At 46.0% G+C, this 14,665-nt stretch overlaps 1 protein-coding gene across 2 annotated transcripts in view; it reads right to left on the bottom strand.

The window, feature by feature from the left end:
• The window catches only part of svep1 (sushi, von Willebrand factor type A, EGF and pentraxin domain containing 1), a 91,488-nt gene that overhangs the window by 7,712 nt on the left and 69,111 nt on the right, over positions 1-14,665 (bottom strand). For both annotated transcript variants that reach the window (XM_083937098.1, XM_083937097.1), the window contains exons 25-44: positions 14,432-14,589; positions 14,122-14,320; positions 13,813-13,988; positions 12,706-12,830; positions 12,457-12,586; positions 12,174-12,344; positions 11,741-11,914; positions 11,532-11,651; positions 11,235-11,411; positions 9,568-9,652; positions 9,232-9,423; positions 8,731-8,898; positions 7,936-8,608; positions 4,972-7,700; positions 4,438-4,672; positions 4,063-4,218; positions 2,807-2,870; positions 1,942-2,115; positions 1,664-1,840; positions 364-546 (exon numbers count right to left, since the gene is read on the bottom strand). In XM_083937098.1, the coding sequence (XP_083793224.1) occupies positions 364-546; positions 1,664-1,840; positions 1,942-2,115; positions 2,807-2,870; positions 4,063-4,218; positions 4,438-4,672; positions 4,972-7,700; positions 7,936-8,608; positions 8,731-8,898; positions 9,232-9,423; positions 9,568-9,652; positions 11,235-11,411; positions 11,532-11,651; positions 11,741-11,914; positions 12,174-12,344; positions 12,457-12,586; positions 12,706-12,830; positions 13,813-13,988; positions 14,122-14,320; positions 14,432-14,589 (6,266 nt within the window). The remainder of the gene's footprint in view (positions 1-363; positions 547-1,663; positions 1,841-1,941; positions 2,116-2,806; positions 2,871-4,062; positions 4,219-4,437; positions 4,673-4,971; positions 7,701-7,935; positions 8,609-8,730; positions 8,899-9,231; positions 9,424-9,567; positions 9,653-11,234; positions 11,412-11,531; positions 11,652-11,740; positions 11,915-12,173; positions 12,345-12,456; positions 12,587-12,705; positions 12,831-13,812; positions 13,989-14,121; positions 14,321-14,431; positions 14,590-14,665) is intronic.

Below are 14,665 nucleotides of genomic sequence, written 5' to 3' on the forward strand. Positions count from 1 at the left end.
TAAATTGAAAAATATATATATTTCATACAAACACTTACAGGCAACAGTCAATTATCAAAGATGATCTCACTGAAAATCAAGCAATTCAAACAACTATACATTTTTAAAATTAACTATAAATAACAAACAAATGCTAACTTTGTTTAGAAAAAAATCTAATCAATAAAATAATTACTTTATGTACTGCAAATGATATTTACCTGTCTACCAACACTGATACTGACTGACACTCATATATTTTATTATTGATGGATTCTGTGGTTTTAAATGTATTTTAAATAAATAAATACAAATAAAACGGTGACGCTTTCCCAAAGAGGATATGCTAGTCTTTATTTCCCACCTTCAAAAGGAAACACCTACTTTCACACACGAAGCCGATGGAGCTCCAGGTCTGGTCCGACCTGCAGGTGATGGTGCCGCTGCCTTTGACCTGCTGACCTTTGGGGCAGATGACGCGGACCGACTGTCCGACGTGAAACCCCTGCTGGGATCCGTTCCTGCTACCGTCCTCCCTCCAGCCTGGAGGAGCCGGGCAAGACTTCGCTGTAAGGAACAGACATTAAGGATGAGGGCTTTATTTGATTGACACACCATTTTCTAGTACATCTGTGATACATATACCATCTAAAAAATGTTTTATATGAGTTATATGGATCTACATTTCCTCTGTTTAAGCGCATTTGGGTTGAGAAACACTGAAAACATCTTTAAATGCCATGTAATCCAGTGAGACAGCACCACAGACATTAGGATAAACCACAGAGGCAAGCCACATCTTACAAGTGTCACAAAGACAGTATTCATTGCATTATGTGCTATAGGAGTCTCTCTCTCTTTCTATGTTCACTTAATAGAGGTTTGGGTCATTGGTTCTATTTTCTTTGACTTATATATTCTTCTATTTTGGAGCAAACAGACTCAAAGACAGCTTCTACCCTAAGGTCCATACGAGAACTGAATAATGCAAAATAAAAATGAATACATTCACATCCATGTACATCTTATTTCCAAGCCAAAAACCTGGACAACACTACTGTGCATAACTTTTACCTCAGCTGCTTTTCTTATTTATCTGTATATTTTATCTTCATTGGTTATTTGTATATTTTATTTGTTATATATATATTTTTGCCCTTCTTATATATTTAAAATGTGTTGTTGTAAATTGCACCCTGTGGATGACACTTAAATTTCGTTACTACGTGCAATGACAATAAAAAAGATTCTGATTCTGAAACTTCTTTGCTGCATGGAAATATTTCTCAGATGGGAACAGCCTAAGTTTCATTTTCACACATATCCTGACGCAAGACTGAAAAATGTGTTGATTCCCGTGAACTGTTCCGACTCAAACTGTCTGTGAACTATCTAATAAGGAGTAAGATGACCTCTGACTCATTGACCATGTTGTTGTGAAACAGATGACGAAACTCAGTGATGTGACAAAGAATATTGAGTGGGCTGTTTGCTCGACTTTGTGGTCTATGTGTTGCAAACATTTCCCGAAAGGACAGGAGTTTGTGAAAAACTGTTGCAACAGTGATTGTGTTGACAAGCTGTAAAGAAAGCAGTTAAACATAACAGGAAACACAGTAAATTTATATCCCATCAGTTCAAATTCCCATGTGTTTTTCTGCATGTTTCTGTGTGCGTTTCTCACGTTGGCAGGTGGGGAAAGTGGAGCTCCAGGCGTTGCCCCCCATACACACCACCAGAGAGTCTCCCACCAGGTTGTAGCCTTTATCGCACTGGAACTGCACAGCGCGTCCTGTGTTCAGCTGGTGCTCTTGGACTTTACCGTACAGCACCTGTTTCGGGCTGTCGCAGCCTTTGGGCACTGACGTCATAAGAGAAAACGATGGAGGTTAAAATCATGATTCAGACGGAAAAACTGTGCTCTCCTACATGAGTAGACGCAGGTAGAGCATTCCTCCATACCTTCACATGTAGGTGCTGGCAAACTCCACGTGCCGTTGGCCAGACAGATGAGAGTCTTTGGGCCGACCAGCTGCAAACCGGCGTCACATACGTAACTGGCATTTTGTAGGTGAGTGTCCCCTGTCGTCTGGACCTGTGCATGTTGTACGGCGGGCGGAGCTCCACAGGATTGCGCTGAAGCAAACAAAGACAAACATTAACGTTTCGAAGGTGTGGTGGGGTCGATGTATGTGTGTACATTACAACTGAAGCAGGTTGTACAACATTATGTGAATCTCCAGGTTACACCCTCCATACAGTGTGCGTTATGTTGCTTTGACGTGCATTTTTGTGCAAATAACCGGTGTGTGGAGTGTCCTTTCTTTGTAAGTTTTAATACTCTGAGGGTGTGTTCCTAGCTTAACTGATGAAACACTACAACAATAGGATTTAACATGTGACATTCTTAAATATGTGCAAGGACCGAGAAGGCCGTCTTCGCATTAATGTGCTGAAAGTGGAAAGTTTCTGTGCTCATTGAAGATCTGATTCTAAGGGGCCGTCCTACGAGCATGGTTTGTGACGTCAGAACTAGTTTGGGAGACAGTTCTGGTTCAATTTAAAACAAGTGGGATGTAGAGACTTGAAGCTGCCAGTGCACACACACACAGAATGGGACTTACAGGGAAGAAGAAGGAGACATATTGTGTCTTTACTTTAGAAATGGATATTTGTATATTTATAGGCTGAGTAATGTTTCATGAGGTAGAATGTGTTGGAATGTGAAAGTTATACTTTTTTGTGGAAAAAAATGATTAGAAACACATTATTGTTCCAAGCAGAGTATTTGTATATTTGTCTTGATACATGTGTGGAACAAACCTACCAACACACACTGGCTGGGTGCCGCTCCATGTTCTGTCTCCCTGGCAGGTCTGGATCGAGTCTCCCTGTGACAACAAAAACAAAGTGTAAAGATACAAACAGAGCAGATGTCCTAAACACAGAAATACTGATCTGTAGAAATTGCAGGAAACACAATACAGTTACTCCTTTTACAAAATGATCTAACTCTTACTCAAATCAGCAGTTTGTCCTCTTTGTAACAAGGAGGCACTCAATGTTGTATTCAAATTGCAGAGACTAGCGTATCAGTGGGTGTCAGTTTATCAGGAATAGTGAGTCAGCTCCTTCTGTTTGCTCTGCACAATATTGATTACTGAGGAGAAATCACGTGACTTTCTGTAATCTGAGTTTAGCTCAGCCTGCTGTTTAAAAGCACAGTGCAGGAGAGGAAGCTCTCTGCTGTATTACAGAACACAAGCAACTTGACTTTTTGACGGCACTATCCTACACAAATCACATGTTTTAGGAAAAAAGTTACATTGTTAAGGTGGAACTCAGTTACACAGCAAAGCAAGAATTAAAGTGTCATTCCAGCGCAAAATCATCCCATGGTCTTTTTTCGGCACTTACATTCATCAAAAGACAAGTTTTTTTTATGTAACAACTATTAACGGAGAAATCCGGGAGAGTCGCTAACAGCCGGACGTGGCTAACACTGATTCGTTTTATGTGTAGGGATTCTTCTCATGCTACTGCAGAGGTTTGGTGTTATTTTCAGCAATATTAGTGGTTAAAAAGGCCGTTTTAATGCCTTCCCCTTACTGCCCTCAGTGGCTAACACTGATTAGCGGAATTCCACTATAAGCCCCTTTTACAAATGCACTGCAAACTTGAAATGACTGAGACATTATTAACCGATGGGGCTATGTGTGCAAATGCAAATTTCTGATTGCTTATGTCTGAATTCAGCTGCAGTGCATCCACAAAGATTTAATGAGGCGTGTTAAGGACATTTATATCATGTGACTGCAAACAGGAGAGCAAAACAAACCTCCAACGGTGAAGAAGAAGGGTAATTAACACAAAGACGCCAACAAAAATGTGTAACTGGGGTGACAATGAGATTCGGGAACTCGGACCTGATCTTCCCGACAGTCTGGGTTTCATATGTGAAAACCGCTTTATTCATGGATTTCCAATGCAGCTGTGTTTTGCTTGTCTTTGTGATGTTGTTTTTCCTGTGTGTATCTTTTGCGATGAGGTGATTCATAGCTGTTTTCTACTAAAACTCAGTACCTTCATGTCAAAGCCTGGAAGGCATGAGTACATGACAAAGTCTCCGTAGCTGTAGCTGTCCCCCTCTGTGACACCGTGGAGAAGAGGAGGGGGTTTCTCACAAACCACCGGCCCGCAGGAAACTGAGGAGATGCTCGGAGACCAACTTCCACCCAGCTTATCACACAACAGACAGGACAGGAAAGTACTGAATTATTCATGGTTTCTGACAACAACTAACAAAGTGCAAAGCTCAGTCCTTGAGAGAAGCAGGTCACACCAACTTAAACATAAAGGGACCAAGAGCATCTTGTTAACCATTATTCAATCAGGAAGTCACACTATGATTAATGATCTGAGACACTTTGACTGTTAATTGACCAACATATTTCCTACCTGACACTCTGCTAGTGCTGACCCCTGCAGGTGGAGGCCAGGAGGGCACGAGAGGGTGACGGTGCCCCCAACAGGAGTGAGCTCCTTTCCGACGATTACCAGGTGGGTGATGGAGAAGTTGGTGGGAGGAGGGCAGGGGGTGGGGCTGCACCGTATGCTGTGTTTGGACCAGTTGCCGTCACTCTGGCAGGAGAGAGAGGCTGTCTGTGTGGCTAAACTGTATCCGTCCTCACACCTGGAGAGAGGGAGAGAACATGTGAAAATGAAAGATAAAAGATATATAAGTGCTGTCCACCACAAAGCAGTTAGTCTTCGATATGGATCTAAATTAGGGATGGGACGATATAGTGATGTAGCCTAGAAGTAGAATGTAAAGTGTTTGTTGCATATACAATTAACATCACTGTGCATATATCAAGTTTGGTCATTTAAAAGGCTCTCTGTGATTGATGCAAGTACAACTTACCAGGGTTACCAGGCACTGATTTCCATCAAGGTTTTCACATAAATGACAGGAATATTTACAGTATTTACCTGTATGTGATCTGGTTTGGGAAGGTGAAGGTGTCTCCCAACATCTGAGCGTGAGCTACAGCTGGAGGTTTTCCACAGTTCATAGGGTCACAGCTGATTCTGGGTTCCCCCCACCTGCCGTCTCTTCCGCAGGAGAGGTGTGGGTACCCCTTTGGCTGGTAGCCGGGCCGACACCTGTATATAACCGTGTCTGGGAAGGTGGCACTGCCGCCCTGCAGGACAGCGTTAAGGACTGTAGGCGGGGCGACACTGCACCTCCCCCGGCCACACACAGGCACACCTGGGCTCCACACCCCTCCCTTCTCACACACTGCCTGAGAGGGACCCAGCAGCTTGTAGGCCTCGTCACACTGGAAGTGTACTCGGTCTCCGCAGGCGCGCTCTCGTCCAAGAACCACGCCGAACTTCAACACAGGGAGGGCGCAGACGCAGGGTCGACACTGAGGCACCGTGCCCACCCAGAAGCCTCGAGGGGAGCACCGCAGGATGGGATCGCCGACTACCTCGTAGCCATCGAAGCAGATGTACTCCACCACGTCATCGTAGTTGAAGCTGGAGCCGTTCAGGAAGCCATGGCTGATATCCTCAGGAGGATCACAACTTATGACGTCACAGCGAGGTGCGGGTTTGTCCCAAAGTCCATCTGACTGACAAATACGTGCTGGATCTCCTTTAAGTGTGTACCCCTCATCACATTCATAGTTTACCTTGCTGTTTAAGCCAAACTCTGATCCCAACACACGCCCATTGGGTACTGGTGAGGGTTTGCCACAGCGGGCAGGTACACAGGTAAGAGACTCATGGCTCCAGGTGCCATCAGCCTGGCAAACACTGATGGATTTCCCTTGTAAGAGGAAACCGTGCGGACAGCTCAGTTTTATCTCATTATTATAGCTGTACTCCTCTCCTTTAAATATAATTTCACTGGGAACTTTAGGGGGACCACAAGATACTGGCTCACACCAAGGCTTCTGTCCATTCCACCTCCCATCTGCCCCGCAGGCGATAGTGTCACTACCCTTCAAGACAAATCCAGGACTACACTCATAGTGCAAAACCTCAGGATACACAAAGGCCCCACCGTGAGCTGTGCCATTGGTTATAGCACCTGGGTCGCCGCAGAAAACAGGATGACAAACCGGGGCGTCATTAGTCCACAGTCGACCTGAGACACACTGCCTCACAGGCTCCCCTTCCAGCTCATATCCGTCCTTACAAGTGTACTTAACCATACTGCCGAGGGAGGTATCAGTCACGTTCACCCAGCCGTGCTCTGGACTGGGTGGTGTTTCACACTCTGCTGGGACACAGGATGGGGCCGTGCCGTTCCAGCCTCCGTCCTCTTGACACACCAACCTAATGGGACTTGTGAGGTCGTAGCCTTTGTGGCAACGGTACTCGATAAACGTCCCATGAAGGAAGCTCAAGTCCATTGGTGAGGCTATTGTTCCAGTGTCTTTAGACGCAGCACCAGAGTTTCCTCCCAACTGTGTCACCCTAAAATATTCCCCAAAGTCAATGTGAGGAGGCAGACCGCAGTCCGAGGGCACGCAGACGGGAACAGAACTAGACCAGCCGAGCTCCTCACAGGTCAGATGGTCCTGGCCTACTAGCTGGAAACCAGGAAAGCAGCTGTAGAAAATCGTGACCCCAAAACTGTGATCCTGGCCCTCTACGAACCCACTTTCAATGGGTTGGGGTGGGGTGCATGATATCTGCACACATGCAGGCGGCTCAATGTTCCACTCCCCACTAGCCAGGCACTTAAGAGTCTCTGCGCCTTGAAGACGATAACCTCGACGGCAGGAGTAGGTGGCAGTGTGACCAAACTGGAGTTTTGTATAAACTACTTCTCCATTTGTTATCGGTTTAGGGATTGAGCACTCAATTGGGCGGCAAGAAGGCACCCCACCAATCCAGAGTCCCTTCTCTCCACAGAGGACAGTGGAGTTGCCCGCTAAATTATATCCAGTCTTACAGCTGTACAGTGCTTTGCTGAGGTACATCAGACCCTGGACGTCAACGATACCGTTCGAAATCTCCACAGGTTGAGGGCATTCAACAGGGATGCATTCTGGGTAAGGACTGCTCCACTGCCCACTGGCTAGACAGGACACAGAGCCTTCTTTTCTTAAAGTAAAGCCATCCATACATGTGTAGCTCACCACAGAGCTGAAGGGGAACGGGGGAGAGGACGAAGAAGGGCCACCAAACGACACTTCAGGGAGTGGGCCGCAGAACACCTGCTTACACACCGGAAAGGTGTCGTTCCACTCCTGGGACGGGGTACAGCGGAGGATCCGGGCCCCTTCGAGGACGTAGCCGTCCTCGCAGGACAATTCCACCGTTCCCGATTCAGAGTCCAGGCCCTTGAGGACAAGGTGGTTCTCCTCCAGCGGCGGCTCTGGACACTGCACTGGTGAACAGCGAGGACGCCTCTGCTTATCCCACCTTCCGTACTTCAGACAGGTCCAGATGGCGTCCCCGGCAAGCTCGTAACCCTCGTCGCAGATGTACTGCACTTTTCGGCCCACCTGGAAATCAGACCCCCTGTAATGTCCGTGGACGACGTTGGGAGGAGGGTCACAGGTCAAAAGCACACAGGTGGGAGGGTCGTTGTTGGACCACAGCCGGTTAGCTTGGCAAACTCGCTCTGGACGGCCAACTAGCCTGTATCCTGCATTACAGGCATATGTCGCCTTGCTGTTAAAGGTAAATCGCCCTCTGCCCTGTAGGGAATAAGGAAAACGATACGTCAATAACATTAGCAGCCGCTCATGTAATATAAAAAAGGAGTGTTTTTTTACAGAATGAAGAAGGTAAAACGTATTGCTAACACTATAGGTCTGTAACTTCCTTATAATTTCTAAAAAGTTTCCTGAAATAAAAATTTGTCACAATTAAAGGAAAAACAGAGAAAGTTCTGAGACAATTATTTGAGTTTAACAGCAGTATGTGGCTGACCTGGATGTATCCATTCTTGAGTGGAGGTGGAGGAGAGCAGGACACAGGTACGCAGGTAGGCAGAGCCCCTCCCCACTCTCCGTTGGCCTTGCAGGTCCTCCTCTTCTCCCCTCGGATCAAAAAGCCTTTATCGCAGCTGTACGCCACCACAGCTCCAAAACTATAATTTGTTCCACTCACATAGCCCCGATCAATGCTCTCAGGCCTGGAGCACCTCACCGGCACACAGCCGATATCATACGGCGACGGCTCCCACTCTCCTCCCATCAGACATCTCAGTGCGCCTGTGGTGTTGAGCATGAAGCCTTCCTCGCATTTGTAGCTCACTTCAGTGTTGCTAGCGTATTTGGGTTTGTTGACTGAATCTAAAATAGCATGGGGTAATTCAGGTGGACGTAGGCAGAAGTTGGCGATGCAGCGAGGGGCCTCCGTGCCATCGGGGGGCGCCCACACACCCTGAGCGTTACACACCATCTTAGAGTTGTTGCCTGCAGTGTAGCCGTCAGTGCAGTAGTAGTTAGCAGTGTCTCCGAACAACTGGTGGCTCTCGTAGGGCTCGGCGTGGTCGATGGCGGGCGGGGGGCCACACGAGACGGGGACGCACTGGGCAGAGCTGTCACTCCATTGGCCACTTGGCAGACATTCTCTGGTCTCTGGGCCAATCAGAGTGTAGCTGCGGAGGACACGGAAACAGATTAGCAAGGGTCAAAAGAAATTGACGCTCAACAAAACCTGGGATCAGATTTCAGCATCTTTCAGTTTCAATTAATTTGAGTGCACTTCAACCACATTTACCCTTCTTTGCAGACATAGTGCACCTTGTTTCCCAGTTCAAAGTTCTCTCCTACGGTCACGGCATCTCTCAGGGCCGGCGGCTCACTGCACAGGACGTTCACACAGCGGGGGGCGGGCCTGCTCCACTCCCCTGTCGCTTCACAAACCACCTCCATGGAGCCCTGTGGTCTTCACAGCAACACACTACTTAATTCACACACTCACTCGACTGCAGTCAAATCAAAACTAATGACATGTTGCAAATGTTTACAGAGCCTCATACAGAGTTCATGATGTCGTTGTGTTGACATATCTGAGTCAGAGTTGTCGTGTCATGTGAATTTTGTCGTCCGAATGAGTTTCTGTCCATTTGGTGCTGTTAGATTTTGCTTTATTACAAAACATTGAGGCAATATTATTCTTACTTAAGCGTGATGTCGAAATGATTAAATTAATTGATCAAACATCATCAGAAAGGATAATGAACGGTGAATAGTGCAGCTGACACTCATTTATCCATACCTGTATCCCTCAGCACAGGTATATGTGACAGTGGACTGGTATGTGTTTGTGTTGAGGGTGTAGTCAGCGTTCTCGACAGTTAGAGAGCCCCCGCAGGTCACTGGGTGACAGACGGGTGGCGTCCCGCTCCACCTCAGACTGGTGAGACACTGGAACTCATAAGGGACCTGAGGCAGGAAGCCCTTCATACAGCTGAGGAGGAAAAACAGAGTGAAACACCGACGTTAACAACAAACTCAAGTCTATTTTGTTTTATTTGACACATTTGTAACCCCTTTTGTAATATTTCCTTCTTTCATCATTACAACATGGTGTTGCACGGGATGCAAATGATACCTGAAAGTCACCTTGCTTCCATAGGTGAAGTTGTTTCCCGTCATGATGGAGTTCTCTGGGACAGATGGTGTCGGGCAGGAGAGGGCTACGGTGCAACATCACAGAGGTGATTAGTAACTCTGTCATTTTAATATTCCATTAGAATATGACTAAATGCTAAAGTTTAGCTGTCTTTATCCGCAAGTGCATAATGCAGATTTGATTTTTGACTTTTTCTAGGATTAATGCCAAATTACATTTTACACTGATAGGAAAGAGGCACAGAGGAAAGTGTGTTAATGGATAAAAGCCAAAGAGGTGTGACGTAGGTATTAGTGAATGCTTAAATTAAAGGGAAACTTCACTGATCAAACGCAACATGCGGCCTACATGTTAAACCTCCTGCAGACTTTATATTATTCGGTATTCAATATTAGTATATTATTCAGTTTTTGGCACTTCCTCATTAGATCAACTAGGAAATCGCTGTGGTGGGGGCTTGGATCAGACTTGTGCCGCGCTGAAAGTGATACAGAAATGTCACTAGGTCTGACCTCAGTAAGATTGCTGCTGTAATTTATGTAAAAGTGACCACGATGCCATCAGATTAACGTAAAAGAGTGCCTGTGTGTCTGCAGCCTCCAGGTAGAGATGACATCATAACGGTTATTTTCTCAAACTTGAGAAAGCTCACAAAAGACATTAAACTGTGTTCTCGTCCCACCACTGACTCTCCCAGCCTTAGACCCATCACCTCATTCTTTTCACTTCCAACATCGCTGCACTCCTTAACAACAATCCAACAATTGAAAAATTGATTTTTTTTTTTTAGCTCACACAATGACGCAACTGAACTTGTGTGCACTTTCAGATAAAACCCTAAATGCTGTAGCCACAAGGTGAACCATTAGTGTACCCTCTAATGCAGCAACATCAATTATTTAACTTTATGTTATTGTTGTCTGAAACACAATGGAAAACAGTCACAACTAAATTGATTTTGGCAGCGAATATCTCACAGCTGCTTTATATACTTCAGATGACATACAGTTTCCCTTTTCACTGTAACCACGTCACTTTCAGTATAACCATCAACAGCCGATGTGGGCTGAATGTAACATATTGGCACAGTCTGCAGGCGCTGAGTAAGTCAGTTCTTCTTTCTCTATGAGGAAGAATGTGGCTTAGAGCCAAGATGGACGTGCTGCGGTGGTCAGGCCTTTAAGCCCGCCGCACAGTGAAGGACAAAAAGACAGCTGCATATATAATCGCCCCTTCACAGCAGATCGCATAATGTGTTTGTGAAACGTGTGAATGTGTCTGTATTATTTGCTTTTATGCATACACAATATTTCTGTGTGCGTGTGGGTTTCCTGAAGTGTCTCAGTACTTCTGCTATCTGCATAATAATGAAAGTCTGTGATTACATCTATGTAGTTTTATTTATGTTACTCAGATGCTATTTTTTAATATAATATAGAACAAAGAGCATTTTAAAGCCATAATAGTGATGATTTCCTTTCCATTTAAATGTGAATGTACATTTATGTCTTCTGAAAGATTTATTTAATGAAAATTTATATATATTTACTTCAGAATATGAATCATTTGAAATGCCTGAAGGACTTAAGATATAGTTATAGCACTGCTGCCCATTGTTGGCATGGCACGGCCACTCAACCCCTCACCTCTGCAGAACGGGACGGGGTCGTCCCAGCTTCCTGTCTCCAGGCAGTGGAGGCGAGCCGAGCCGATCAGCTCGTATCCGTTGTCACAGCCAAAAACTACCTCGCCGCCCATCAGAAAGTTACTGCCGTCTCTGTGGCCAAATTCTGGAGACCCTGGATTCGCACATTTCACTGGCTCTGATGGGAAGACAAACAGACACACACACACACACACACACAACAAATGGGTTTATATATGGACAAGTGTCTTAAATGGCACTCTAACCGACATGAACGCTTGGACCTGCGTCTTGTTACCTGTGCAGTTTTTGCCGTCTCCACTATACGGGTGGATGCAGGTGCAGGTGTAGGAGCCGTCTGTGTTCTGACAACTGGCGTGTTCATCACAGTCAGATCCCAGAGCACACTCGTCCACATCTGCACAGACGAATGCACACAAACACTCAAATTTTCTTTCCCATACACCGTTGATTCAAAACCAAACAAAAAAAAATCTTAAGGAGTACCGAGACAGGCTGGGGGATTTCCTCCCCACTTGCCACTGTTGGCGCAGTGCAGCTTGGTGTCTCCCAGCAGGTAAAAGCCAGCGTTACACTGATAGACAACAGAGCTGGTGGCATGGAAGTCCGTCCCCTGAAACAAGCCGTTCTCGAGAGGACGAGGAGGCCCACAGGAAACTCCTGCAACACACACAAAGGAATATAACTTCTGCGGGCTCTCTACCTATATCTTTGTTTTTTTTGTATGTCAAATGTACTGTATCCATCTCCTGCAGAAGGAATACAGAAGAATATTTGAATCTTTTTTCAGAGATTTCCATGCTTAGGATTTTTCATCCCAGCAGAAATGTCCTCAGTGGACTGACAAACACATCCAATAAGTCAAGACAGGTGTGAAAAACCTATTCAAATCAGAGAGTAGTTTGTTTCTCTGCCTTACGTTCACAGCTGGGCAGAGGATGGCTCCACTCTCCTTTATTTTGGCACTGTAGCACCGGCTCCCCCAGCAGGTAGAAGCCGGGATCACATGACAGCTGGACCTGGGCCCCGGGGCTCACCTCCACAGTGGAGGCGTGCAGGTGGGGCACTGCGTTCTCCAGCTTGGGGCAATCTGGAGAGAGTGGTAAATGGTTTTCAGCGTCGGAGACAAAAAAAAACAACATTGTGCACATCCGTTTCAGAATTTGAAGTTTATAATTTAAAGTAATATTTGGTTTCCTGACCAGCACAGAAAACGCTGCTGAGGTTGACTTTGACTCTGCCCACCACCCCGCTGAGGAAGTCAGGCCAGGCAAGGACGTTCCCTCTGTGGGTCACATGAGAGGCCGGACAGCTGCTGGCCAAGACCTTTATCTAAAGTACAGAGGAGAGAAGGCTGTGATAAATTACCTGATTTCATGTACTTGGGTCCAAATTTAGCTAAACAGTCCTAAAGAGTGTATTTTAACAGAAACACCAATTACTACATTTACCTGTTGAGGTGTGAGAACGCGATCCCAGATGTTGAGTTGGCTCATGGAGCCGACGAAAGATTCGACAGGGTTGAAGCCCTCGCCCCTCTGATCTTGGTCCTGACCTAACACCAGCGCCCCACCACCTACAGGACGCAAGGCAAAGGTCAAAGGTTAACCACAACTCACTGAGAAATGATTCTCTTTGTCTACTGGGTTCCTATTACCACTTATACACTGGAGCTCAAAATTAGAGAACCATTCCTATTAATTCTCGATTTGTTCTGAAATATATATTTTTAATGTCCAGAATTTGATAGAATATCTGCTGTGGTTATACCACTGCTGTGCTAGCATGTTTTTTTAAAATAACCAAGGCCCTTCAACAAAAAACTTTATTTTGGGAAAAAAACAGTGAGAAAAATGCTTTAAAATACCTCCCAGTTATTGGTGTTAATCTGGCACCTGGTGAATGTACTTAATTGTTGGACACACCCTATTTATCTGCAGCTCTCCTGGTTACTTTGCAAGCTGGCAAGCCGCTCTAAGGTGATTGTAACCCTGAGACCGCAGGTTGTCCAGATGAAGGTCAAAGGGATGACCCTCTCAGGCATCAGAGAGAGGTTGGGTCTGAAGTCCGAACTGAAGTCTGTGATTTCAAGAATATTGAAACAGGACACAGATTAATTCAAGTCCTTCAAAAAGGCTTATGAGAAGACTCTCAATGGGGAATCGGTTCATAACTGCAGCTGGAGCTGCTTGCCAGTTCGGTGCTGAACAGGGCTAGGATCTGTCTTCCCTTTGCTGAGGAGCATGTTGTGTGGACAGAGGAGAACTGGTCCACTTGAGTGCACTTCAGTGATGAGAGTGCGTTCAGTTTGACGTAGGACTGGGGAAAGACTGAACCCAAAGTGTGTAAAGAAGGGACATGTCATGGTTTGGGGGAAGTTTTCTGCAGCAGGAGTTGGGCCTCTTGAACAGCTACATGGCAAGGTGAATGCAAACGTTTATGTGAACCTCCTTCGGCAAGTAATAATACTTTGTTCTCTAATTTTGATCTCCAGTGTACCACTTTACCACAATTATTGTTATGGCAGAAAGGTGACCAGGTCGAGGATAGCACTACACCTGGGATAGTGGTGCCGACTGACAGGCCTTTGCCTCCGTCTGAGGGCTTCCCGTTGATGTAGACTCTCCAGTCACCATCCCAGCTCCTCCAGGACACCCCGATGTGGTACCACTGACCCGTGTTCACAGCAGGACAGTCAGTGATCCGCTCCTTGCCGTTCACATACATCACCCACCTACAGGGAGGGAGAAAAAAAGGTTTTAGTACAAAAGGAAAAAAGCATTCGGAGTGGTGAATAAATAAACAGATTTCTTATTCCTCTAGGGGAAATGTCTTTGTCTTCTCTTGATTCTTAGGATATCACTGACCCGTTGTAGTCTATGAGAAGGAAAGCGTTGTCGCTGCCCTCTACAGCGTAGGAGATGGGTGTGCCATAATTGGTGGTGTCTGAGGACTTCATCCAAAAGGTGCAAGTGATTTCTGTCAGCGCTGGCATCATTCCATCCATCATCACGTAACCATGGATACCTGACACCTCAAAGTCCAGGTTGAAGGCAGGGGACATTTCTGTGAGGACAGAAGAGCATTTACATTTTTAGATTACTTTCGTTTTTTCTCCACAGCGGTTCTCATCCTTCTTTGATCGGTAATCATTTATGTTGACGTGTCCTATAGTACCTGTCTCACACCTGGTTCCGTTGAACCCAGGGAGGCAGCGGCAGGTGTAGGACCCCAGACCGTCCATGCAGCTGGCTCCATTCACACAGGGGTTTGGATCGCACTCGTCCACGTCCACCTCGCACAGGCGGCCACGGTAACCCTCCACACACTGACACCTGAGAGAGAGAAGGAAGACCCGGTGGGTACAATACCATTTAAGCCACGTCTCGACCACGTCCGTTAGAGGAGGAA

The sequence above is a fragment of the Echiichthys vipera genome, assembly GCF_963691815.1.
Source record: "Echiichthys vipera genome assembly, chromosome: 22".
In the NCBI taxonomy this organism is placed as follows: domain Eukaryota; kingdom Metazoa; phylum Chordata; class Actinopteri; order Perciformes; family Trachinidae; genus Echiichthys; species Echiichthys vipera.